The sequence below is a fragment of the Ursus maritimus genome, unplaced genomic scaffold (genome assembly GCF_017311325.1).
Source record: "Ursus maritimus isolate PB19 unplaced genomic scaffold, ASM1731132v1 scaffold_1, whole genome shotgun sequence".
NCBI lineage: Eukaryota > Metazoa > Chordata > Mammalia > Carnivora > Ursidae > Ursus > Ursus maritimus.
In genome coordinates, this window is record NW_024423343.1 from 62,769,016 (window position 1) to 62,795,748 (window position 26,733).

The 26,733-nt window shown below is 36.9% G+C and overlaps 1 protein-coding gene across 2 annotated transcripts in view; it reads right to left on the bottom strand.

Annotated features, from left to right (window-relative positions):
* Nucleotides 1-26,733, bottom strand: part of XIRP2 (xin actin binding repeat containing 2) — a 286,390-nt gene that overhangs the window by 22,440 nt on the left and 237,217 nt on the right. For both annotated transcript variants that reach the window (XM_008687061.2, XM_008687060.1), the window contains exons 3-4: nt 26,085-26,245; nt 21,143-21,280 (exon numbers count right to left, since the gene is read on the bottom strand). In XM_008687061.2, coding sequence (XP_008685283.2) covers nt 21,143-21,280; nt 26,085-26,245 — 299 coding nt within the window. The remainder of the gene's footprint in view (nt 1-21,142; nt 21,281-26,084; nt 26,246-26,733) is intronic.

A 26,733-nucleotide genomic window follows, 5' to 3' on the forward strand; every position in this document is an offset into this window, starting at 1 on the left:
TGATGAAAAAAATATATTTTGCTGTTTATAAGCCAACTTTTCATGTTACAGAAAGACACTATAGTCTTCAAGTTGGCCATCTAGTTTGGTGACACATCCAGTGTTCACATGAGAAATATAACCAATATAAACAGATCATATTATGTTAGCATGTCTCTCTCTCCCTTCCCACATGGGGCTATTTTTGATTTTGGTTAAGTTAGCACAGGTGACCCTGGCTGAACTGGATGCTTTGAAGCCCCTGTTTATTTTGGTGATCCAGTCCTGCTGATACTATAGAATGTGCTGTGATACAAGCATATGACTGACTGACTGACTGACTGATTGATATGAGTCAGCTGGCATATTGCTAAAAATCTTAACTTCAAAACAGAAGGATACGAAGAGATGATTCTTTAAGAACACGTGAATCTGAACTCGTTTGACGTTGGGAGTTCAGTTTCATCTACTTGACCATCAAACACTATTTTTGAGATATGATTTTTAAAAAATTTGCCTTTGTAGAGAATAGTCAGGTGAGCAAAGATCCATTATTATTCATCAAATAGGAGCACTCATTTTTTTTACACAAAGTTAAATAGTTTTGAGCTGCCAAATTCTAATCCTTTAAACCAACAGTAAGTTTAAAATTAATTAATGAGACCTTGACTTTTTTGTTTTTGTTTTTGGGTTTTTTTGCTAGTGGATTTATAGTGTGTGGCTTTTTCCTCCTAAGGGTATTTGGTATACGGGCTAAAAGTTCTGATTAACCAAGAGGCCGTCAGACATATACTTCAAGAAATATAGTGTGATCTGATCTCATGCTTTTCTAGGAAGGAGAATTAAGAAAAAAGTTGGCATCTTTCTAAAAGTTCTACAGAGAATTGAAGGCAAAATATAGGTTTATACTTTAGAATGTAGATTATATTTCATTGGATGTATTAGCTAGAAATCCTTTCATAATGTATACATATATCAAATCATCATGATGTATACTTTAAATGTCTTATAATGTTGTTAACTATACCTCAATAAAGCTGAAAAAATGTAGATTGTATCTCATTAAATTGAATACCAGTGTAATTTTTTCCCTGAAGCAGAATGGTTTTCTATCCTGAGTTAATAATCCACATGTATAAAATGATATTTAATAACATGCTTGCCACATAATTTGTGCTAAGGAAAAGTGGATGACTAAACTAGCAAACTTCTATAATAAATTGTTTTCATTCAATTTTCTATTTGCCAGAGAATGTCCTGGAAAAGAGATAGAACAATAAGCAAGTCATGTACTTTACTTTCTCAAGAGAGAGTATAGGAAACAAATAATCCATATCCTTTCTTTAAATTCAAATAATCAAAATTTGATTTAATAGGAAGCTTTGCATAATCAAGTTTTATGTAAGGAGATCAGTAACATTAGGCTGTAGGGAACAATAACAATCATTGAAAATGCATGAGCACAAATAACAACTCTTTCCGAGACAACTGTTTACAACTGTGAGAAGTCTTTCCATCTGTAAAGATACAATGGAAACATTCTATGGCTCTCTTATGATACTGAATAAACAGACAATGAAAGAGTAAAGGACAGTGGGAACCTGACCAGTACCAAGGTCCTTATTGAAGGGCACCATGATCATTACTATAGAATCATGTCTCTACTTAGAGTTCCATGTGACAAACTATGGCACAGAGACATGCTTATTTCGCCCAATTGGTGTTTGTAAATTTGGAATTAGTCAATACCTACAAAAATCAAGATTCCTGCCTGCTTTTGTAAGCTTTAAAGATCTGACAACACTGGGTTCATATTCCAACATGTGAGCTGCTTGCTGGAACAAAGTAATGGCCAACCTTTTTAGTTGGGACATGCCCTTTTCAGTTGGTCACTGTGCCCATCGTTCACTAATAAGTAACACCAAGTTGACATTTTTTATATAAAACCTGCCTGGAACCTATAGAAATTTTAGTTTCTTATACTTGGTGCTGTCATCAGTCTGAAAGAATAGAGTTAGTGATTCGAATCTGTATGTTGAGAAAGACAAATGCAAATATTGGGAGTAAAACACAGTAAATAAATGTATTTTTGACATATTTTGAAAGTTATTTTTTGGGCATTCTATACTGAACATGTATCTACTTGAGTAAAAACAATCCATGCCTATCATATCTAAATATATTTTCTTATAGGAGATGGCACAACATAAACAATATGAGGATACATAAATTTAGAGTTGTAAGTTTCTACTTACGTACTATTACTAAACAGAACTGTAATTACTGCATTAGTTTGGTATGTTAGTGTCAATGCATCAATTTTACTGCCCCCAGGTTGCTGTAATTTATATAAAGTCTGTCTTAAAATATGCCAAGATTTTATTTCTCTCATTACTGTTTCATGTTTTGCAACTAGTTTAGTCTGGATTTTAAATCTGACTTTCATTCTTTTCAGTTGCTGGTGTCTACAAAGTACAGGGTTGGTTAAAAGGATGGATCATCATAATGCTCGGGAGAAATCAAATCACACAAATAAAATGTAATATAGGATTCTGGCAAGAACACCATACAGAAATTCATACAAAACAATTAATAAAATGGGTTCTTGAATATTAAATTCAAATGTAGCTCAAGCTGCAAGAGACAAAATGCAGTTTTGTTCACAAGTTGGATCAACCAGGCGTCAGAAACGGGGACTTTGTCCTAACTCCCTCCTCTACTAGGTATGTCGTAATCTTGGGTGAGTCACTAAGTCACACTTAAAGTCTTTTTATTTTTAAATCTCATTCATCCATTTATAGGAAGAAAAACAGATATATATGTGCTCTAATATTGGAATCTAAAGGAGAGAATATGCCACAATCGCATAATAATATGTTTGTATGGCTCTCACCGATCTGATGTCAGCTCATATGTTAGACAAGTATCTTACAAAAATCTATCCTTGATATATACTTCTTTTTTTTTTTTAAAGATTTTATCAATTCATTTATCAGAGAGAGAGAGAGAAAGCACAAGCAAGGGGAGCAGCAGGCAGAGAGAGAAGCAGGCTCCCCGCCGAGCAAGGAGCCCGATGTGGGACTTGATCCCAGGACCCTGGGATCATGACCTGAGCCAAAGGCAGCTGCTTAACTGACTGAGCCACCTAGGCACCCTTGATAGGCACTTCTAAGAAGTTTTCTCCACCACAGGAAAGACTTCACATTCTGCCTACCCAACTTGCCATTGTTATCATTACAGGAAAAGGCGTTGTACATTTCTCCAATAAAAATTCAAACTCATTCTAGCATAATGAGTAAGGAAAGAAGAGGACCAATTTTTTTCATGGTGACTCACTATGATTGTGATTCTTAGAAGTATACCCAATAGAAAAACATGTGATAAAAATTTGGCAGAATAGTATGTGGTAACTGCCTCACTACAATGGAAAAAACAGTTCATGCTCAATGTCAATAATTCAGCTATTTTACCCATCACTAATCTCATTTTTAATAAAACTAGAAATAGTTATGTTGTATTAATGCTATTTGCATCTTTGTCAAACAGACATAAACAATGCCAAAAATGTGCTATTTATGTTAGCAAAACTGTCAGCAGATTCAAGGTTTGAAAGAATAAGCAGTTCTTTCTTTTAAGTGATGAACGTAACGATTTCTGGTTAATATATTGTGTTTCTCTAGATTTGAATATGTTCAAATTCAAACCTGTTTCTTTTGCCATGGGTTTTTTTCTTTATTTTTTAAAAATTTTCTTTAAAAATTTATAATGTAAAATTTGATTTCCCTAGGGTTTAAGCTTCAGGTTAAGGCTTTTCTACATTCACTATACATTTTTGAAATCATGCCTCAAAAATTATTTTCTGTTTAAAACCTTCCTGACTTTTCTATAGAGAGTTACTTATTCCTGCTTCTTTTTTTGTTGTTGTCATATTCCCATCCTATCAGTACACATCTTTATTATCTACTTAACACATTTCACAATCATTATTTGATAATATGAACCTCTCATTTAACTGAACTCATGCATCTTCAAATCTCAATGTTTAGCATCCTGGCAGATAGATGACTCCCCCCCCGCCCCCCTACACCGCTGGCCTTAAATATCAAGGAGTTAAGTGCATGGGCAAATAATCACATTTTTTCCAAGAGTGTGAAAATTTTATAATTTTAAATCTAGTTTAAAAATTGAGATTCTAAAATTTTCCCACATAATCCTATGGTTTTTATTTTTTGGTATTTTAGCTAACAGTCTTTGATACTGAACATTTCATAATTGGTTGGTGAAATTACTGAAGCTGATGTGTATAACAATAACATGTCAATCACTTTACAAAATATTCTCAGAAAGAGGCCTCTTGACAACATTGCAAGGGATCAGAACATCTATGGATGAATATGGGCAGTGCGGTGATGCTACGAGGAGTAAGTGGCATCATCAGAGGGAGGAAAAGCCTGTACCAAGAAACCAAAAATGCACAAAGACAACAAATATACACAAAGGGAAAGAAACTTTCAAAACAGAAAAATATATTTTCAAATAGCCTTTTTATAAAAAGATCTTCATGGTGCTGGCGTGCCTTCAGCTCAGGTCATGATCCCAGGGTCCTGGGATGGAGAGCTGTGTGTCTGGCTCCCTGCTCAGCAGGGAGTCTGCTTCTCCCTCTCCCTCTGTTCCTCCTCCCTGCTCATGCTCTCTCTCTCAAATAAATAAATAAAATCTTAAAAAAAAAAAAAGATCTTCATGGTGCTAAACGGACCAGTTTGTATTTTTTTTTTTAGTGAATTAGTTTCATTGAGTGATGAAATTGAAGTGTTGTCAAGCATCATCTAGAAACAGCAGAATGCATTGAGCAGAATTACTATGACATGAAGAAATTAAGTTGAGATATTTATGATGACATAAATGACATAAATTTCATATGAGATTTATGAAAGAAAATACTTTATCCTAATTTTTTTATACAAATAGGGAACGATGTCAAGGGGAAAGCAGAATCAAGGTGATGGCAAGTCCTGATTCTTTGTATAACTCAATATACTCAGAAGTGAAGCCTCCACTTTTATTTGACTCAATAGTAAAGCTATGAGCATGTACTAGTTGGCTTGTCAGATCCGAAGAGACTGATGATGCAAAACATTAAAAGAAACTTAAAAAGGTAAGGTGATGACATTTTCCTTTGAAATCATTGCATCCCTAAACATAAGTGCTCTTACATAGCTTCACTTATGTATTTATTCAACCAACAGCTCCTAAGTACCAAACAACTACCTCCATCACATTGTACTAGGCATTGTCAGAATTGTTTTAACAAAAGATTCTACAATTATATCTCAATCAACTTAAATGCCTATCAATCATCTATCTATCTATCCATCTATCTCTGGATCTGTGCAATATATAAAAATATATACATATATATTTAATGGAATAAAAAAGCTCAGCTTGAAATTCTCTTGAGGCAAGATTTATAATAAATACAGGTACATGAATTAAGTAGTTTTATTACATAAATCTCTGAGAGAAGTATTATCACTCAATTAATTTCAACTTTTTTCACTGAAAATAATTATGCTTTGGTCTTATTTAGCTGCTAAGAGCAAAACTTATCTTTTCTAATAAAAAATACTTGATTTTAAAGTAGAAATATTTGACTTCAAAAAGAGGTTTCTGAATAAGACATGTCAGCTTTAACTGCTAGAACTCTGACTGTCCTCTTCTTTCCAAAAAATATTATTTATGGAGCCATATCCCTGCATCCAAAAATGCCGAAGATTCATAAAAGGAACATATAAAAGATGCACTCTCAACTGGGCCATCAAACATATTAGTTATATAAAGAACAATATTTGTTTGACAAACTAAAAAAGCAGGATACATAAAAACATTCAATTTGTAGTAAAGGATGCCCTCTAGAAGTTTTATGTAGATGTGTGTTAAAGATATACATACGTATACAATATTTCAATCCAACATAGACATAAAGCATCTTAAAACCAAAGTGGCACAAGGATATAAATAAACATAAAAGCACAATAAAAGAGGCTAAAACTTTGAGTCTCAAGGAACACCGCTATTACAAATAAAACGCTTGCAAGAAGAATGAAAATATTTTAAAGAAAAAGAAAACCAGAGGCTACATGTATCTTATGTTAATTAATGCAAACCAACATAGAGAGACAGAAGAATTCTACCTCTTCATTACCACCCCTTCCTTACCAATAAGCAATAGATTTATAAGCCCTGGCAATTCTATGTTTAATTATCTCTCGAGTCAATGCTCTCTTTACCTTAAACTTCTGACCCATGTAAGTTCTTGTATATTTCATCTATTTCAGTCTCCTAACTCTTCTTCTGCCATCTAAATATGACCCCCTTTATTTCAACACTATAGAGCCAGAAACATCTTTCTTAAGTGCAGATCTGTTCATCTTACTCTCTCATTTAAAAACGTTTCTTCAATGTCTCCTGATTGCCTTAGAATAAAATAATAGTTCCTTAACATAATATAGAATTTTCTTTATTATCTGGGCTTTGCTTACATCTCCAGCTTCATGCCTCAATTTTGCCGTGCTATATTCACAAATATACTATTTTACCTTTTGTATAAGGTGTTCCTTTTGCCTAGAATGCAATTCTATATTCATGAAAAATTATTTCAAATCTCAGCTGGAACATTCTCTGCTCTCAGATGTCTTCCTGACCATCTTTCATTCAGAGTAAAGTTTATCACCTCCTTGTGTCCCAACAAACCTCATTTATATTTTCTATCATAGAATAATTACACTTTAATTATATTTGTTATATGTCTATTTCTCTGATATAATGAGCTCCTTGAGGGCAAAATAATATACTCATCATTGAATTTTTGTGCCTGACATATGGTGGGTGCTTAATGACTATCAGCTGAATAAAAAAAAAAATAAGGCATAGACTCCAGAGTCATCCTTCTTGAATTGGGATCACTTCTGCTCACTTTCTTTGGGCAAGTTACTTAACCCTTCAATGTGTCCATTTCTTGTCCTCTCCCCACCCGCCCAAATAAAAAGGACTAATCAGGAAATAATAACAGTGCTTATGTCAGAAGGTTATTATGAGGAGGAAGTAAGTTAATATAAGCGAACACCTGGCTCATAAGAGCTACATTAGTGTTTGCTATCTTTACTTAACAGATATTCATTGCACATTTACTTTGTGTCAGCTATTTACACAGTAAGCAAAGCAAAAAAAAAAAAGATGGGATGAAAGTAGATCATCTATGGCTCTATGAATTTTACCATTGAACTTTACCATGAATTTTTCATTATAGAACTAAGCCCAGAAACCAAAGAAGAAACAAGTTCTAATACATACATTTTTCTCCACCAGGGAAGTAGTGGATTTGGGGGGGTTTACTGAAAGAGAGATAAGCAAAAAGGTGCCTGTGCATATTATGACCCTTCCAAATCATTCTGGCTGCTAGGACATGGAAATACTCTACAGAGACCTGGCCAGAGAGTGGCTTTGTGATCACCTATTCAGTTTTCCTAGCTCATCTCTCATAAACTAATACCTAGTGAACAGTCAGTTGATAGTGATTTAATCTACAATTACGCATTTCTTCCCACACTTACTCTTTCCTAAAAGTCCTGTTGTATGACTATCAATTAGACAATAAATTAAGAATGTTAAGAATTGTATATTACATATATATATATGTATATATATATATTTTTATCCAGTCACAGATCCTATTTTCAAGCATCAGAGTCTGAGTGATTTAAACAGTAAAGGTAATTTGTTAAAGAGACATTGGGTGGCAGAGGTGGGGAGTGGAATTCATGGAATCTCCAGGATTCCAGAAAATAAGACTTGGAGGTTTTGTAGTCAGTAACAGAGCTGAATAATGCCGCAGAACCATCTGGTGAATGCACCCATGCTGCTGACACAGACACACATTCACTGCTGAAGCTATCAATACTATATAATGGATGTTGCTTCTAGAATAGTTATTTCTTGTAATTGGATGTTGCTAATCTCCTGCCACCAGTCATAATTAAGATTAATTCCACATAGTTCCTGCTTCTCATGTCATTTCATCATTTCTTTATGCAAAGTCTGAGTTGGGAGTGTCTGATTAGTACAACCTAGTTCGTAAGTCTGGGTCCTAGATACCAGGAAGTCTAGGAGAACAAGTGTGTGGTATTTGCAGCTTCTCCTAATGGAGGCTGATTTTGCTCATTGCATAGAGGAGTTCCCAATATAGAAGGAGTTTCAAATGTGAAAAAGAATGAGAAGTGCCCACTACCCCTGCTAAAAAAGTATTATTCATAATGCTGAGGCCTTCTTAACCAAATGGAAACCAGCTAAAAGCATAAGTAAAGGTTTCTGTTTGACAACAGAAAACATGGTAGAAAACACTATTCATGTCTTATAATGGAATTGATTTGGGCATATTTCTCGGCAACATATGTTCCATGTGACATTACAAGTACATGTAGGAAGACACTGAGACAGTACAATTTGCCTGCTAAGAGGTCGGATAAGAGTTCCTCTTATACAAAACTTCCTCCTTCTTTTACTGTCCCTCTGAGTCTCTATGGCCATCAGTCTTGTTCATTGGGAGGAATGACATTTTGAATCTTTATATAAAATCCAAACAGAAGGAAGAAACACAATAAAATAGATTTGGCTCTGATGCAACCATTTCAAGATTATCTGTGCAAAGAAGGCAGTGTAATTATCAATTATGGCTACAAATGAATTATTCTGATCACTTGGGTTTTCTTCAAAATAAGCAAAAATGGGGAAAAATAAAAGGGTAACTAGGTGCAGTTTTACTGGTGAATGTATCTACTAGCAACATGGGGAATGAAAAGAGATTGAAGTGGCAGACAGGAATATTAGATTATAGCTGGAGTTTGTCATCAATTCAGCGAGAAATCAAGTAAATAAGTTACAACTAATTTCAGTCTCACTAAAATCCCCATTTGTAATCTGCAGGGACAGAGAGTGGGGAAGCATTGAAGGAGATAGATATGAAGGGCTACCATGGATTGAGTGTTGTATGCATCAGGAAACGTAGAAGGCTCTTCATACTTGTATAATGTCTAATTTCTTTAAAACTCTATCATTCTAAAATTCCACATGTTGATTACACATAAAAGGGATTGAAGGAAGAATGATATGCAAGATTTTAAAAACAGCAAACATATACCATGAATATAATGTTTTCATATGAATTCCATCAGCCCCTATTTTGAACCAATGTTATTAACACCTAAAAGCTGTAAGTGACGTATTGACTGTGCACTTATTATGTGCTTAGAGTGTGCTTAAGGTAGGGACAAGAAAAAGGAGAGCCATTATCTTCAACCAGTTAAATATACTGAAGAACAGCACAATTCTGAGATGCCTTCAAAGAATCCAAAAATTAATAATCACGTGATTTGTATTGTGCGTTAACTCTTTAAAAATCACTGGGTCTTTCACTACAATATTGTTTTCACTACTAGAGCAGGTAACTACACATTTTTTTTTCTTTCTTTTAGGGCTGGTGATTCAGTGAAACATCTCTTCTATCAATATAATATTGGTCATGAAGTGCAAAGGTTTGACAAATACAAAAGAAATTCAAGAGGTCTCAAAATCGAAAAGAGGTTCTTACTAAAAAGGACCAAGGACTATTGCTTTAAATATATGCTTACATAGTTTCATTTTACATAAAAAAATATATCAGCAATTAACAAAAAAATGAGCCATTTAACTCCTTTCGATTTATAGAAAAAAATCAGATGAAATGAAATTTAAGGATGTACTCTCTGATCTGTAATGGATATCTTCCCAATTAAGCTTATCAATACCAGTGCATTATAAAGGACAGAAAACCTACCCATAACTGAAGATCTAGTTTGTTTTTTAAGGATGAATCAGAGCAGATGAGATTCAAACAGGAATTGATAAAAAGGAATGATAGGTCTTTAGAACTTTCTTCAAATATTCAGATAAACATTCAGATAAATATTTGATCACATATCTCAAGATTATAAGAAGAGAGATTATACTGAGAGTGTCAAACACAGAGCCCATGATTATTAAATGATTTAACCTGCATTTTGTATGAAAAGATATTGTCTGTCTCACCACTATTTTTATAGGAACAAATCAACATATTTGCTTTTGGTTCTGATATAGAAAAAGTAGTTCTGTATGTGTCTATAATTCTCTCATGCATAGTTTTTTCCACACTCCTTCCTCCCCGCAAATTATTGCTTCTTTTCTTTGTCTATTTTCTGTACCCACACTTGATGGTATACTTTGTCATTATCATAATTCCCTCTAGTAATGCAAAAGGCCTAGAAAAATAAGGACATGGAGGAAAAGGAGTGAGGGAAGAACAGAAAATTCCTTTTTTAATCCTCCAAAAGAAAAAAAAAAGGCAATATGATTTGGGGGGAACTGTTGATATTTTTAGAATTATGGCACAAAATATTTATGATAAAAGGCTCACAAACTGAACCCCAACCTAAAGTGCCAACTTCATCAAATATCCCCCAAATCTCCCTGAAATATTTCTGAACACCGTGTGATGTGAATTCTAGTATTCAAGTTTTGTAATTTGTACCCTGAAGACCGGAATGAATTTCAAATGCCATAGCAGGAGGCTGTCTTTAGCACTCTGGTATTTCCCCCAGGGTAAGGAAGATAGATTGAGCGCTTGGCTCCCCCTGTTGGTATCAGTCTGGTGGCTGGTATATAATGGGCCTTGTCCTGATGGGGTAGGAAATGAAGTAGCCTCAGCTGGTTCCTAAAGAGATGAATAATAACGTGCTCCTTACCATGGTAAGTGACTCTGGGCAGAGAGGGACAAAGAATAAGCACACGAAAAGGCTGTTGGAAGAAGATGTACTCTTATTCCATGTGCTGTGATCTTAAGACCTGCATAGAAGCTGGAAAAAATAAATTTCCCAAGCAATATTCCAGACAGCTATCTCTGCAATAGAATGGTGCTGAGGACAGAATGCTCTACTGTCTCTTCCTTTTCGCAGGCCTTGTATTTTCCCAGGTTTTTTTGGGGGGGGAGGTGGGGAGTATGCTAATCTGTTTGTAATATGCAAACTAATAAATGAACACGCAAAGAATAGACGAACGTGTCTCAATCTAATAATTTTCAAAGACCCATGAGGATGGGTTTGTTTTGAGAAATACTAGATGCAGAAGAAGTAGAAAGAGCTAATACTACCTATCTTATGTCAAGTGCTTACAGAAAACACCCATTTTCATAAAAGTAACCATAGAAAAAACATTTTGCAGCTTCTACTAATATCTACAAGCATAATGATTCTGTAATGTTAAGGTTTCTTTTGTTAAAATTTTCGTTGCTCCTCTAAGACTAGCGAAGTCTATGAACTTAAAATCCCCCAGCTTGCCATTCTAACAATTCAAAAATAAAGCAACTTTAATTAGTATAACGTATTGTGTCTATATTTGAGAATTCTATTAAGTATAATTATACAAAGAGCACATTTCTATTTTTAAACTAATATGAGATTTCAAATTGAAGGAGGGGCTATATCAATGCATTCCTTCTTCCAGCTTTCCCTCTGTGGCTCCCACCTCCCATACAAGATGACATAAAATCCCATCACGTCCCAATGTCTGTTTTACGTCTTCATCAACATCAGATACTTTTGGGGATCACTGGGAATATGAAACTCTGGGCGCTGATTTTGTGTTTTGTGGGAAGGGTCCGGTTGACACTCTCTCAACAACCCTGGGCTCTGAGATAAAAGCCAACAATACCACTCCTTTTCCCCTAAAGCAATCCCAATTCATTTTACTTGAAAGGTGTGAAGGGTGTATCTGTAAGCGCACTTGTCTTCTGCAAATGAAATTGAAAATGGGTTCCATAAGAACAAATAGGTTTACAGAAACCCACAATACCATTAAGAAGAAAAGCTGTGGTAGTGGTACTCCAATAATTGGGGTAAACATTGCTCCTACAAATTCTATTTTGGGGCACGAGTAAGATGAATCGTAGAAAGAACAGCAACCAGTTCGGGAGTTTTTGAAAGCACTTCCATCCGTGCTGCAACTCAGTCTTACTTAGGGGTTTTTGTACTAACCCCGGAGGCTCTGACAGCCTGAGAAATAGTGCCAGGGCACCCTTCATAGGATAATATTTCTCAACCCTTCCAAGTCACCAGGCAGATTAGCTCATTTAGTTATTAACAGCATAGTTAAGGAGCCCAGGCTGAATGCATGCACTGGACAGACTGCACTATTTCACCAAGAAGACCGTTTCCACAAAGGACCAAGGCAAACATTTTGCCAATGTCTTCCGAGTGTGGGGTTAGAATGAGTTTCCATTTATAATGATGCACTGCAGTGTCCTACGTGCTGCCCCAGGGGAGGGAGGAGTGAATCTCTCCAAGCACTAGCAGGAGAGCTCACACACCAACAGATTCTGCAGAAAGAAGCTGAAATTGGAAGTTGCAAAGAGACCATGACTAAGACTTTATGGTCACACCTCAGCAGGCAGTTAGCCAATTACCTTGGACTTGACCTGGGGACATCCGAGATGGTGAGTTAGAGTGTGTGGCTCCAAAGTAATGCAAATAACTGACGTCAGTTGATCACAGACGTTAGTCTTAATTGCACTTAATGGGCACACCTTATGTCTTGGGGCAAGCACACACATTGGTTTAGTTAAGGAAAGGGCCAAGTGACTATGAGCAGGTTTACTATGTTATTTAATAAAGGTGATCACTTTATAATTAAATCCTGTGTCTTTCAGAAAATAATATTTGTACAGAAATATCAAAGGTACAAACTCAAGAGACATTAGGTGTACAGACTGTATAATCCCATAAAATTAAAGTTTTTTTGATCAAAGATTATAATAATAAGGAATTAAATCTCAGTTTTTGTTAATTACTGGTACATTTGTGTGGCCTAAGCTAATAAATTCATTCATTTTTTTAGTTTACCTTTATTCTAATTGGCTTACCTTAAAAAATTTGATGTATCTTTCCTTAGTTAATTTATAACATTAAATTATTTAGTTTATTTTTAATATTTAAATATATCTTTGCATATATACAAATAACAGTATTTCAATAGTGTCTGAAATTAACAAAGGAGCTCACTGGGCTTGGGGGTACCACTAAATTGGTTGTTTGGCTGATTGACATTTATTATATTCACCATAATTTCCTTAAGCTCGCTCTTTCTCTGTTCTCCACAGTCCCTGCTCTATTCTTTGACCGATAATAGGCATCCAAAGAGAAATGTCAATATAAACAGGAGGGCCTGCTATCAGACTGCAGAAGACTGAGGTGGGCAGAGGAGAAGTCTTGATGAGAAGCTAAGAGGGTCAGAGAAGCGGTCATCTCTGAACTAACAAATCCTGGCTCAGGTTTGCACTGCTGTGTTCATTGCTGCACATCAGGATCTCCCAGAGAGCCGTACCAGTCCCCCATCCCTGGCCACATGCCAGAACAATTTCATCAGAATGACCCGGGCTGCCTGGGGAGTTCCAGCGTATTAACTTACACTTGAGGATCCAACCTTACTGAGGCCCTAGGTGACTCAGGGGACCTGAGTTCCCTCAGAGACTCCATGTCTCATCCTCATAGGGAGAATGGTTTGATTCTAAATCCGTATCCCGTCAGAGAAGAGCTACGAGGGGATGAGTCAAGGGCTCTTAAAAGCTGTCCTGCTTCTGGTTCCGGGTGATGTAGAAACCGGTAGCCAGAGGACTTGTTGAAGACCCACCACCACTACACTGCTGTACCCCAAACAGGGACGCCTCGGTAGAAGCACGGAGTAGGGGCTTCATAAGGAGTGTGGGGTATACTTCTAGAAAAACCAGGCTCGTGCAGGCTATCATGGAAGCAGGGTTTGTTGGGGCCGGTAGGAAAACCTTTCTTTCATCCTGAAAAATACAATTTCTTACGGAGTTTAGTTCGTGTTTTTGCTTTTGTTTTCATTATAGTTGGTGCGAGCAGTACTAACTGCAGTTAATTTACCTTGCAACTTGAGAAGGAATTGTTTTTACAAAATATAATTCTTTTCGATTTGATTTCTCTAGAACAAAAAGTATGGACTTGCCCCCAAGACCTACAGAGCTATAGGAAGATAGACATGGATAGGAAGAGAAGAGACACAGATGGAGACTGAGTTAATGGGAAGGTCACCTGTGACAAGGTGGCAAGGCAGCCATGGCCAGGGCACAGGTGTGAAAAGCAGTCACGAAACGGCCAATCATGAACATAACAGAGATCGTTTTGAATGTAAAAGTAGAGGTGAAACAGTCGGTTTATCAAATGTGCATCTCCAAGCCCACAAATGGATCAAAGTTTGCATTTCTACTTCTTGGTGAACTGAAAAGGAAACTGAGTTATCAGCGTCGAGCAAAGCTGGTTTGCTGTATGGCGTCAGGAACTGGGGTGTTTTGGTTAATAAAGAGCTCCAGTGAACCGAATTCTGCGTAAACCAGCTCGTGCAGCTCTGGCTCTTAGTGGGTGACAGAGCTCAGTTGGTTGAGGCCATTGTTTTATTGCTCGCTTTATTTAGCAAACTCTTCGTCTTCTGATTCTGAGTCAGCATTCAAAAATTAATCTTACTGTGTTCTTTTCAGTACCAACGCTCACTCGCAATAGGTCCTGAGGAAGAGTTGTAGAAGATGGTTTAAATGGTTTGTTCTGTGGGAAATTTATGTGTATTTGCTGGCCTATCTGGAGAAAGGTCAGGATGATTCCCTGGCTGGTGTCAGGAAAAGAAACGGTTCTCTGGCAAACAGCAGCCCTTATTTCTTAGTACTTGTACATATTAGCATTGTATGTTGAAAAAAAAACCACTGTATTTTATTCAGACAATTGGAGGAATGTATTTTACCTTCATTGTTTCGAAGCACAAACCAGAAAATGTCACAAGGTAGGTCCGACCCCTTACAAATGTTTTTCTCTCCCTTCCACACATCAGCTAAAACAAGCTAAGAAGCCACAGCACTTGCAGGAGATGGAAAAAATTCAACACTGCCTCAACTCTTTCTCTTCTCCTCATTTATTCGAGCAGGGTAGGCTTTTTTCTCTCTTGCCTGATTCAATTCATATATTAATTATATTTTCCTCTCAGTACATCGTGTCACAATACTGTGAATACAGCAGTCTTCAAAAGCAAATGCTATGTTATTCATTTGCTCCCACTTGAAAAACATGCTTTTATTCATAATGGCATCCCAGGGCTGCAGTGTCCCTGTGCAAAGTACATCCTATACGTATTCCTTTCTTTGGCTTTCTCCGAGAGCCCCCCATCTTGTCATTTCCTAGAGCTGGGGTTAAGCACTTTTTCCTCAAAGGGAGACCTGCTATTAGAATTTTTAAAATATGCACTAAAGTTACTGACTCCTCCAGAACAAGAGATGCCCAAAGCATTCAGAGGGATGTTGATTTTAAACTAATCTTTAATTACTTAATGAACTCCTAGGAAATGATTCTGTCTCTAAGGGCCAAAGAACTGGAAAAAGAAAAAAAAAAGGTGAGGTGTGTGAGGTGTGAGGCATAGAGCAATGTTATCCTTCTTTGTCTTTTTACATAAACATAAAATGTTTATGAATCATATTCTCCTCTGAGAATAATTACCACTTGATTATGCTCTCTTAGCTTTAGTGGCAATACTGCTGATGATAATAGCTGGTGTTTACTGAACAATTCATAGATGTCAGACATTTCAGTCGCAATTTTACATGGACCATCTTATTTTATTCTTAAAATACACCTGTTACTTCATCCTGATTTTACAGAGATCAGGTGGCTAACTCAGAGGATTGTAACCCGGGCTGTCTGGCTTTGGAGCTACCAGGCCTAACCACCGCTCGAGCTTCCCATTTGAGTGACGCTACTTTAAGTCGTAAGCGTCATTAAAAAAACAGTATACACAATTAAAAGACAATACGAGACACGCTTTGACCACAAGCTTATCTGTTCATGGAGATCTAGGTTAGGTTGGGGCTGTTAATAGAAAGCTATGACCTTGAAGAATTATGTACGCGGCACAAAGCTAAAGGTAGGTTTAAAGTGCTTACATGAGAAGTGCTTTGCAATGTGGACATTTCGCTGATAAAAAATATGTTTAGTCTGGGGGCGCCTGGGTGGCACAGCGGTTGGGCGCCTGCCTTCGGCTCAGGGCGTGATCCCGGCGTTGTGGGATCGAGCCCCACATCAGGCTCCTCCGCTATGAGCCTGCTTCTTCCTCTCCCACTCCCCCTGCTTGTGTTCCCTCTCTCGCTGGCTGTCTCTATCTCTGTCGAATAAATAAAATCTTTAAAAAAAAATATGTTTAGTCTGCTAGAAAATAATTATGGGTCACCTCTAAAGAGTCTAAAACACACAGATGTCAGATTATATCTGTCACAAGCTGTCAAAAGTGTTTTCTATCAACCCAAAATTGTCTAGGGATTGTTTCAAATCCACGTAATTTTCCAGAGTGCTAATGTTTACATTCAGACGTTTGAAACAGCGGATAGATGCAGATACATGCTGTCTCGCAGCTTCCTCTGGGTCCACATGAGAGGTGGCTGCCGGGAGTGAAGGTCAGGAAAGCTTCACACTCTTGACATGGATTCAGCGCAGCCATTTTCACATAAAAGCAATTGCCTAAGTGCTGTATGGCACCGATTACTTCCCAAATTTGTGGAGCTCCATCTGCTCCTTCCCACTTAAGACACTTAGGGGGAAAAAAAAACCCCCAAAACAAAAAAACCCAAACCAAGCAATCCCAGAAGAGTACAGGCTTCCAGGACTTCAAAATTAATAAGCGAAGAGCTACTCAGGACGCCGTAAGTATGGCGGAAAGAAAACAAAAACATTCCTATGAGAAGATGAAGGTCAAACCCTGAGTGTGAAAATATGTCACAAAAAGGAATGTCTTGGACTGCTAATGGGTCCAAGGTTTAACTCTGGGGTGAAGGGGACGCTGTGGCATTGGACGGCAGTGACGACACACGACTTTGTAAATGCACTGCACAGCCGCTGCCTCGTACACTTAAAATGGGTGGCTTTTACGGTATACAACTTATATCTCAATAAAGCCGTTTAAAAAGAAAAAAAAGGAAAGTCTTGAAAACACAGAAACCATAGTATGAGCAAGTGAACATGAACTCAGAAAAGAGACGATGGCAGTCTCCCATCAATTACACATGTATTCTAATACCTTCTGCTGTCTCTTTCAAGGCACCCTGTTAAGAATTTGGGAAAAGATTAAATAACATTTCCCCAACACATTCTTTTAAGAAGCTGAAGCCTCGCCCCATGCCTCCCTGGCCCAGTGGCTCTGATGGTCCAGAGTGGCCGCTTTTTCTAATTTCCATAAGCACGCTCCACAGGCTAGCGGTGATGCCGCTGTAACTTCAACAGGCAGAACCACAAAGCATGACAAGTCTAGAATATATAAATAGGACATTATCTCAGATTTTAAATGAAAGCTCCTATATTTTATACCTCCTTTTTTCCTATTTCAGAACCTCTTTTTGAATAAAAGGCAGTCTGAAAAAATAGTCTGATCAATCAGCAGACAGAGGGACCTTGAACCTGAGAGATAGCTTAATTTCCAAAACATGTCTAGCCCCGTTGCTCATCTCCCAAACGACTACCAAATAGCTAATTACCCTGAAACATCTGACTTCAGTATATTAGAAAGGAGAGAGGCAGATTGAACTTAATTATTACACCTTATACGATTATTACTAATTGTGACATTAAATATTGTCAGAAATTCAAAACAAATGTTCTTTCTTTTAACTCTAATTAAACTTGATTTTCAAATGAATATTAATTTTTATATATTAACAAAATAAATTTTTTTTTGGCCGGGGGCAGACTTAGCAGAGAGATAAATCTCAAGTACTTTCAACAAGCGAAGACCGAAAACACCATCTGGATGGACAACAGCTTAGGTAAAACAGAATTAACTACCCGCCTATACCTGTAAACATCCTCAATCCCCGCTGATAAGAGAAGCAAATTTTAGAACACATTTAATAGCTTTAAAAGTTTAAGTGAGTATCGAAGACAAGATTTTTTCTTTTTCCCCTCTATAACCAAATTTGACATGTATCTCAAATTTCTAATAAGGATTATAAATTAGTCATTTCATTTTCTAAGTTACGGATGACTTTTTTTCTTTCATCTTCCCACAAACTTCAGCATACAGTTCAATAAAAGATATTTATTAGTTTATTCTAACATGTTTCCTTTATATATTATTTATCTTACATGGCATTATGACCTAGGCTTAGTCATTCCTCATGGAATTGTTGGGCATTATTAGCATGTCCACACGTAGATAATGAAACTGAAGTTCAGAGAGGTTACTACAGGCCCAGGGTCCTGCAGATAGACTTCTAGTATGGTTTTATTTATTACACTCATATACATTAATATTTCATGTTCCAGAGTAGGACCTATAGATTATAATAATAGATTACATTCACAAGGAGCTTATAGCAGGTGTGTGCGTGAGTGAGTGTGTGTATGTGTGTGTGTGTGTGTGTGTGTATATATAACTTTCGTATGTTGCTGCTGTTGGTTTTGCTTTTACCCAGTATCCATTTATTCTCCCTTGATAACTGAGTGCTGAGAACTCCCACTTAGCCCAACAGGTATAGAGGCTTCAGCCAATCAGTGTCCCCCGGCTGTAGCAATTAGTTCTAGGAAGAACATGAGTGTTCCATTTAGAGCCAATTAGATGCAGTAAGAAGGCTTGTTACTGAAACTTCCGGGAAAAGGATCTTTTCCTCTGTATCTTTTTTGCTACAATCTGGGGGGAAACCTCGGTGAGAATGGGAGCAGCCCAGAAGAAGTGAGGTTAAAAAAAAAAAGAAATATGTTTAAGGTGATATTATTATTATTATTTTTAAAAACACACACTGTGTATTGCTTACAATGGGACAGGCACAGTGTTAAGCACTTTACAAATATAATCCATTTAATCCTCCTAACAAACTTATGAGGTGGGTACTGTTATGATCTTGACTTTATAATTGTGGAAACTGAGGCACAGATAAGCTAAGGAACTTGCCTAATGTCACGCCACTAACAGATGAAGAAGAAAGGATTTGGATGCGAGTGATCTGGCTCCAGTTTCTATGCTCTTAGCTATTATGCTAGCGGCATATGTTGAGCCTTTACATTAATGGTAAGGAAATACATATTTAATAAAGGGTTCTCAAGGAAAAAAGAGAAAAAGCAGAGAAGGAAAGGAAAGAAGAAAGAGAGAAAGAAAGAATATCCCTGATTTGTTGTATTTGCCAATTTCTCGATTTCAAACATTCTCAATGTGGTGGATTTCAAGCTATTAACATGCCATTATCTGGTTTGCAACATTCCTAAACATTTAATAACCGGAGGGTTGGTACAAGCCAGCTGCTCCAGGAAACCACTAGAGCTGACACCAAATCTCCTTCCACAAGACTGCATGTTTGTGAATCTACAATGTTCCTTTTGGTTGGGCTTTCTGTCTCTTGCAATTAAAGAGTCCTAATTGATTTCGAGTTTCATGGATAATGAAATACTTTCACAGAAACTGCTCTACGTCATATTAGACCTCCACAGTAACCTCATGAAATGGACAAATCCCTCATCAGTTGTCTGATCTTAATCAGAAACTGAGAGTTGAGGGGTGATGAATTTGGTCTGTGTTGCACTGACTACATAAATTGCCAGACCTGGTGCAAAATGAGAATGCCAGACCTGGGTCCCTTGTTCAAAATTATTAAGAATTTCAAGATGATGATAGCAAAGCATTAAGCTAAGTGCCAGGCCCTTCTGAGAATGGGGCCCTGAGTGCTACCCAGGGCCATGCGCCATGAAGGTGGCCTTGTGTCTATGTCACTCAGCCGGTAGGTGGCAGAAGTGGCCTCTGAACTCAGATCTACAAGTCCCATCGCCCTTACACTCTATCACAATGTCTCCCCGCAAAACAAAGGATCTGTACAGACATAGATTTCTATGTGGAATTCGTTACTTAATTTATTAAGGATAACTAACAACATTTTGTATTGTTGACCAGTTTCAAGCAAACACACCACTGACTCACTTAAAGACTCCTATGTTGTTGCAACAGCTATGTATCAGACCACAAGTATATCCAGTTGTAATTTCTTATTTACGTTTTGTTTCCTTTGGGCAAAGTTAAAATAAATCTTACTATAAATTCATTGAGCTATTTATATTGTACAGTTTATACTTTTCAGACAAATCCAGAGAAAGAAAACAAATACTATTTCACATATCAGATTTTTAATCATCCTATCTGGTATACTTCCTCCTCTTCCTCCTCCCACCCATACTATACCACACAATTGCCTTAATTTTAAAAACTTAGGTAACTACAAATATCTTAGGGACTTTTTTTTAAAAACAAAAACCAACCAAACAAAAAACTACCTTTTATTTTCCATTACAAAATTTTAGAAGTACCCCAGTTACTCTCTTCCTCATGGAAAATACGGACCTAAATACAGCTGTTTACAGTGCAATTACTATTTTTCAAAGTGCCGAGCTCAGTCTAATGGGTTTTATTACTGAGATTCTCACATTCAAAAATCATTATAACCCATGACAATATTTGGTGATATATGGTAATGGAGGAATGAAATGGGGGAAAAAATCTTTTATATAAGATAAAATGTAGAAGTTGCATTATGCAGTTTTATGTAACATCTGGGCTCCACTATTCAATTTTTGATGATTTTAAAGAAAACAGAAAACTCACCACAATGATCAGCTAAATAATGCTTAACATTTGATCTATGCAAACAACCAGCAGATAGTTTATCATGAATTATAATCTAGAAGCAGAGGCCCAATATAAACGTGGCTCTCAACATTTCTATTTACCTGTTGACTAACCCAGGCTATTTAATTTTTTATTTATGTTTGAAACTTTAGAAGCTGAGAAGAAAAATCTTCCAGCATGGTTCACTAGAAATATGACAAAATGCTCCAAGTAAGTAAATCAATACATTGATATGCTTTAAAGATGATTTTCTAAAGCATCTTAAAATTACAATATTTGTTAATGAGTAATGAAAATAAATGTACCACCAAACGGGGCTTTCTGCATTGGCACTGAAATGAGAGCACTCGACCGTATGTGGTTTATCCATTACCTGCAGTCGCATTACCTGCTCAGATCTGTTGTGGTGCTGGTGTTGGTACTGAGACAAGGTATTAAAAGAAGCAGCAAATTTGTCCTTCTCAAATTGTTTCTTCACTCTGGCCAAACCACCAGGCACTGTGCACATTCCAGATTCCTCCATCATCTAAGACAATTTAAGAAAAAGGAAAATTCAGCTTTGTATCTGCTCAAGATGGGACTTACAAGCTAGTATTTTTTATAGTTGACAATTATTGATGCGTGGTATATTAAAAAATATGAACATACGCAATTATTTCAGTAGGCCCTTACAGAAAACCTTAATAAAAAATAATCTCTCCATGTTGTTTTCTCATTTATCAGTGTTTGATATAAAGTCAGAAGGAACTTCAAAATATTGAGTTAATTCTCCTTATCTCAGATAGATTTTGATATCTGGAGATTAGACCTATAGGATGTATTTCTCTAATAATACACAGACTAGTAGAAATTATAATAATGGATTCAATTTTAACCCACAGTAAAGTTGTCATTAAAATCACAAGTGTCTACATAAGCAACACATTATTAAGAATATTAAAAACATTTGACTCATTCCAAAATGTATTTAAATCACTAAAGATGAATAAAATAAGCCTCTCTTATGCAAAAATGTCAATATCAGTAATAGTAACAACTACTTAATATTAGTGCTGAGTGATTTCTGTGTGTTTACATATATCTTGTCATTTGATGATTCTCCATATTCTGTGAGATATGGGCATTTATTCTCATTTTAAAATGGGGGAATTGAGGTTCAGGCAAGTAAGGCAGCTTGTTAAGTCTCATAGCTGGGGTGTGAGTAGAAGCTGGAATTTGAACCCATATCTCTCTTAATGGCTGCTGTCCGTCTTTATCACTGGTACTAAAGGACAGGCATAAAAACAACTACTCCGGGGTTGGCATACCCCAGGACTTAGCTTAGAAGGTTTAGGGTTGGAGGATTCTAGGCTATTGTTGGCATTTTGCAGAACAGAAAGCCTAATTCAACAGGCATCATTTGGAGCAACTTGAAAAACACTGAGGAGCCGTATCAGATCGTATGCCCCTGTGGGAAGTGCAGTACCTTAAGGGCTTTGGTTTGGATGATTCAACACACTCCCCAGCCCAGCAGGCCCTCAAGCCCAGATGGGATGACAACTCTCAAGCAAACAGGCCCCATGCCAACCAGCCCTCCTCCAGGAAGCTTCTAGGACTGCTTAAAACTGGGAAGAGATTCAGCAACCCTTCAAATCACAGGAGGTCTCCTGAGGTCTGGCCCAGTCCTGATGTAACCCTGAAGCCTTGAGACCTGGAAGTAACTGGATGCCCGTGAGCTCAAGTTCCCCTAACATGGACTGCGGACTCCTGGGATCCTGAAATCATGACCCAATACATGGTTTCTCAAACAGATACTAAAAATACAACTATAATCTTGGGGTTTCTCATATTCCAAAATATTGGAGAATAAATTAATAATTGGGATTATCTGAATTACTAGCAAATTCAAATGGCTGCTTTCTCAAATTCATAACCTTTCCCCAATTCCATGCACCATCTGATAGCTAAGAATATGCATATTTGCTGCATGGGAAGAAGGGATAAGAATGTAGACTTAAATGTTTTAGGTATATATTCTATCAAATTCTGCAACAAACTTCAAATGTAAATCCTGGTCAGTTACTGCTGTTTGATACAAGATAAGTTCAAGAGAAAGTGTGGCATTTATTTTGAAATTTAAGATAAAGAAGGGAAAGGGTGAGTTAAGGCCACAGTATTTCTTATATCCCTCCCTGACATTTAATGTACATAAGTGGCCTTCCTCGATTGATCAAACATAGATAATAGATGAGTATTAAATTATGGAAATTAAGGCAATTATTGTTAAGAAGAAGCCTACTCTTTCCAGCAACTATAAACAATGCCCAAATCATGTGCAAATTAATCTAGTAAGCCTCAGTAATTATGTTAATGACTGAATACTTTCCTAGTAAGTGCATTTTCACAAAAATACCAGTTCCTATACTGCACATGTTTCCTCTCATCTACCGAATGGATTAAAAAACCAAATATACCCATTCCTTTCCTTTAGCATTGTGCTTTGGAATCAGACCATATTACATGTGCAAAAATGCATATAGTTAATTGATTTTATCAGTAGTCGTACTATTACACTATTGCTGCTGCTCAACCACCTAAGTGAGGAAGTCCTTTGAATTGTAGTTTAGTGGTGGTGACATGGTTTCTTTATTCCGCTCAGCTTGTAAATGAAGGTTTACATATGTGAGATGGCCGGACTTGCTCAAGGAGCAGTCTGTGGGCATGAGATGGAGTGAGGTTTCCTTGCTCTGATGGAGAGCATAGTGGTGACTTTGCCTTGTTTAGCCCCATGTGCTATACAGTTCAACTAATTCACGTTATTGTAAATGACCACAGAACAGGTGGCTTTGTGTTAAACATTTGTAGGTTTATCCTTATTCAATGTTTCTTATTCTTGGACTCAGAAATAAGATTTGGAACCTAATGGGTATGCCCATAATAATTAAGTCATTTTATTAACAAGTTAATTTAAATACCTAACACAGTACCTACTTAATATTAAGTTATTTTAATAATAAGGTAATTTAACTACCTAACACTTACCTAAGTTAATATATTACACAATTATCTTTTCTTTACAAAGAACTGTCATTGGGTCCTTGAACATAGTAGAAATAAGAGTTTGAGGAGTTGGACAAATAGTGATTCTAATTCCAGTTCTGATACTTAAAACCTTGGACTAGAGTTCAAGTTTTATTTCTTATAAACTGGGAATAGCAATATATTTTCCACACATTTCTTCTGTTAAAAAATGATAAAGGAAATAAAATTGCACAATGCAGAATCTGGCATTTTAATTCATTGCTTAATGAATGTTACCTCCCCCTTCTCTTCGAGGACTCTCCCTCAGACCACTGCCTTTCCACTGGCATGACTTTCATTTAGGTTCAACCAAATGCCATCTGGCTGAGGACCAGGAGAACCTGATCTCAATGTGACTGAAATATAATGGATTCAGTTTGGGGCCGAATCAGAGACCTCCAGATTTTGCCCCTAAAATACTTGGGTTATGTGTATAGACAGAAATGTTGTTAAAGGCAGTTTCCATGATTTTGTAATTGAACAGACATTTGATGCATCTGACCAGATAAGGCAGTAAGGCATTTATTTTGTTTTCTTTAGATATTTACTAGTGTTTTTTTTACTAGATATTTACTAGATATTTACTATTTACGAGATAATATATGTGCTCTTCCTTTCCCCACCTCCTGCATAATATTAACTTAGGGCCAAACCAAATAATAGGGTATTTGTTGGGCCACAGATGCTTTCTTGTATGAGAGGAGGCAGTTGGATTTAGTTAAAAGAGCACAGGAGTCCAGAGACCAGGAATTTAGACTGGCTTTGTCACTAATGCATGATCTCTCATAAGTCACTTCCCCTCAGTTTGTTTTGCCTGTAAATGGGCATAGAAGAGAAGGATTATTAAATTCTTTATGTGTAGGCTACCTTTGTAGTAGCATTAACGCTGTTTTGTTTTTGTATTAAATAGTGGGATAATTAAGTTTTCTTAGTGCCCGATTTAAATATGCTCTTTTTAGCACATTATAAATACAAATTTGTCTTATGGTGTATTTTCCTAGTGCCTGTAAAGATAAAAGTGTTCCTAAATTAAAAAAAAAATTGTTTACTGTATAATCCTTCTCTCACTCTGTACTTTCAAACTCTATTTGTTTCCCCAAGAATCTTTTCTCCAATTTAGAACACTAATTTGTAGTAAAGTTCCTGAATGATCCAGCAGGGGGTGCTATCTAAGAAGACCGGCAGGAGGCTCTGGCGTGATACTATTTATTTTGGAAGAGCTCGAGCTACTTCTGTGATTTCTGTACATTCATTCAAAACCATGCTGCATCTAAAATGGATTTTAATGACTATGTAAAAACTTAAATGTCATTTGGAATTACAATATTGTTAATGACTTTGGCACAGTCAGCCTTGTCTCTAAATAATTTGTAAAGAAGAATGTTAAGAGTAGCTATTTTAGAACACCACCCTTCTTGGCTATTCTTTCACTCTCTTTCTCTTTTGGTTAAATGAACAACTTTGCTAATTTGGAGATTATAATTATAAAAGAGTATCCTTATATTCCATTAAGCTGTAAAGCCGCTACTAATAAAATGACTCATCAAACCCTGTGGATTGAAGGCCACAGATGATGGAACCCAACAAATTCTTTTGAATATGACTTTATTATGCTTTGGCTCTAAAAATTGGTGGTCCTACTGAATCCTGCTGTTTCCTATAATCATAATTGGTTTAGCAGAGTGCCTACATTGCTAATCTCCCTCATTTCTATGTTGATTAAGCTACTCCTAATGGATTTAGTGCATACAGAGAAATGAGAAAAGCAAAAAAAAAAAAAAAAAAAAAAAAAAAAAAAAAAAAATGATACTGCCAGTGAATTTAAATGAACTATACATGAGACCGAGGAGGGCGGCATGCAGACCCACATTATTAAAATCTGAAATTAATTCCCAACCTTCCTGAGGAGAATAGCTATAGGTTAAATGATAATGATGGCAATAATAACACACTTATACCCTGCCTTATGGCTTACACGAAAATTATCACTTTGACTTCTCTCTAAGACCCTCTGTGGTGGATGACTATTCCCATTCTGCAGTTAAGGAGACTGAAGCTCAGAGAGGGGTGAAGATAGCCCAAATCCACACAGCGAGTCGGTAGTAGCGCTGGAGCTTAACCTCATATCCTCTGAACTTTGATTTACACTATGTCTGCTTTCTCGGTTTTATCCCAATGCCCAGTAGTATTCCTGTATTGCGATGGAAGGAGGAGTGTGAAGGGCAGACCAAAAGCCCACTGCTCGTGCAGAACCACCGGGAGCAGCTTACATTGGCAGAGAAGCTGCGGCAGTCACCCCTGGAAGCAGCTGCCTGGTACCTCGCCATCCGCTCCTTCAGGGACACCACTTCCTGGAGCTCTGACGCGCCCTCGCACCGTGCAGCACTGTCTTCTGCAAATCCACTTGCAGGCTTTTTAGGGCCAACAGTCACTGAAAACAAATGTAGCATGCTCAGGTATGTGTTTCAGGCTTTGAAAAGAAAATAGCATCACCTTATGAACAGGAAAGGCATTTTAAATATTTGCTCTCATAAAACAGACTGCAACATTTCACAGTACTGTGTTTTCAATGTCCACAGTCACCCTCTTCAAGCTTTCAAGCAAAGCTACAAAATGCCTGTACAGGAGCGTATGCTTATGCGCACATCAAACAAAAATATTGCCTCCACTCCTACTCCTGTGATTATTCTGATGAAAAATAGTTATTAAAAGCTTCATAATGTTAATAATGAACATTCCCAAGGCACCGAATGTTGGATTTAGGTTAAATGCTGGAGGGCATGATCTCATTTACTTCTCTAACAATCTCATGAGGTAGGTGCTATTCTTTTCTGAAATTCATAGATACGAACGTAGAGAGTCACAGTGGTTAGAAAACTTTCCCATGATCACACAATTAATTAGAGGTAGATTTGATGG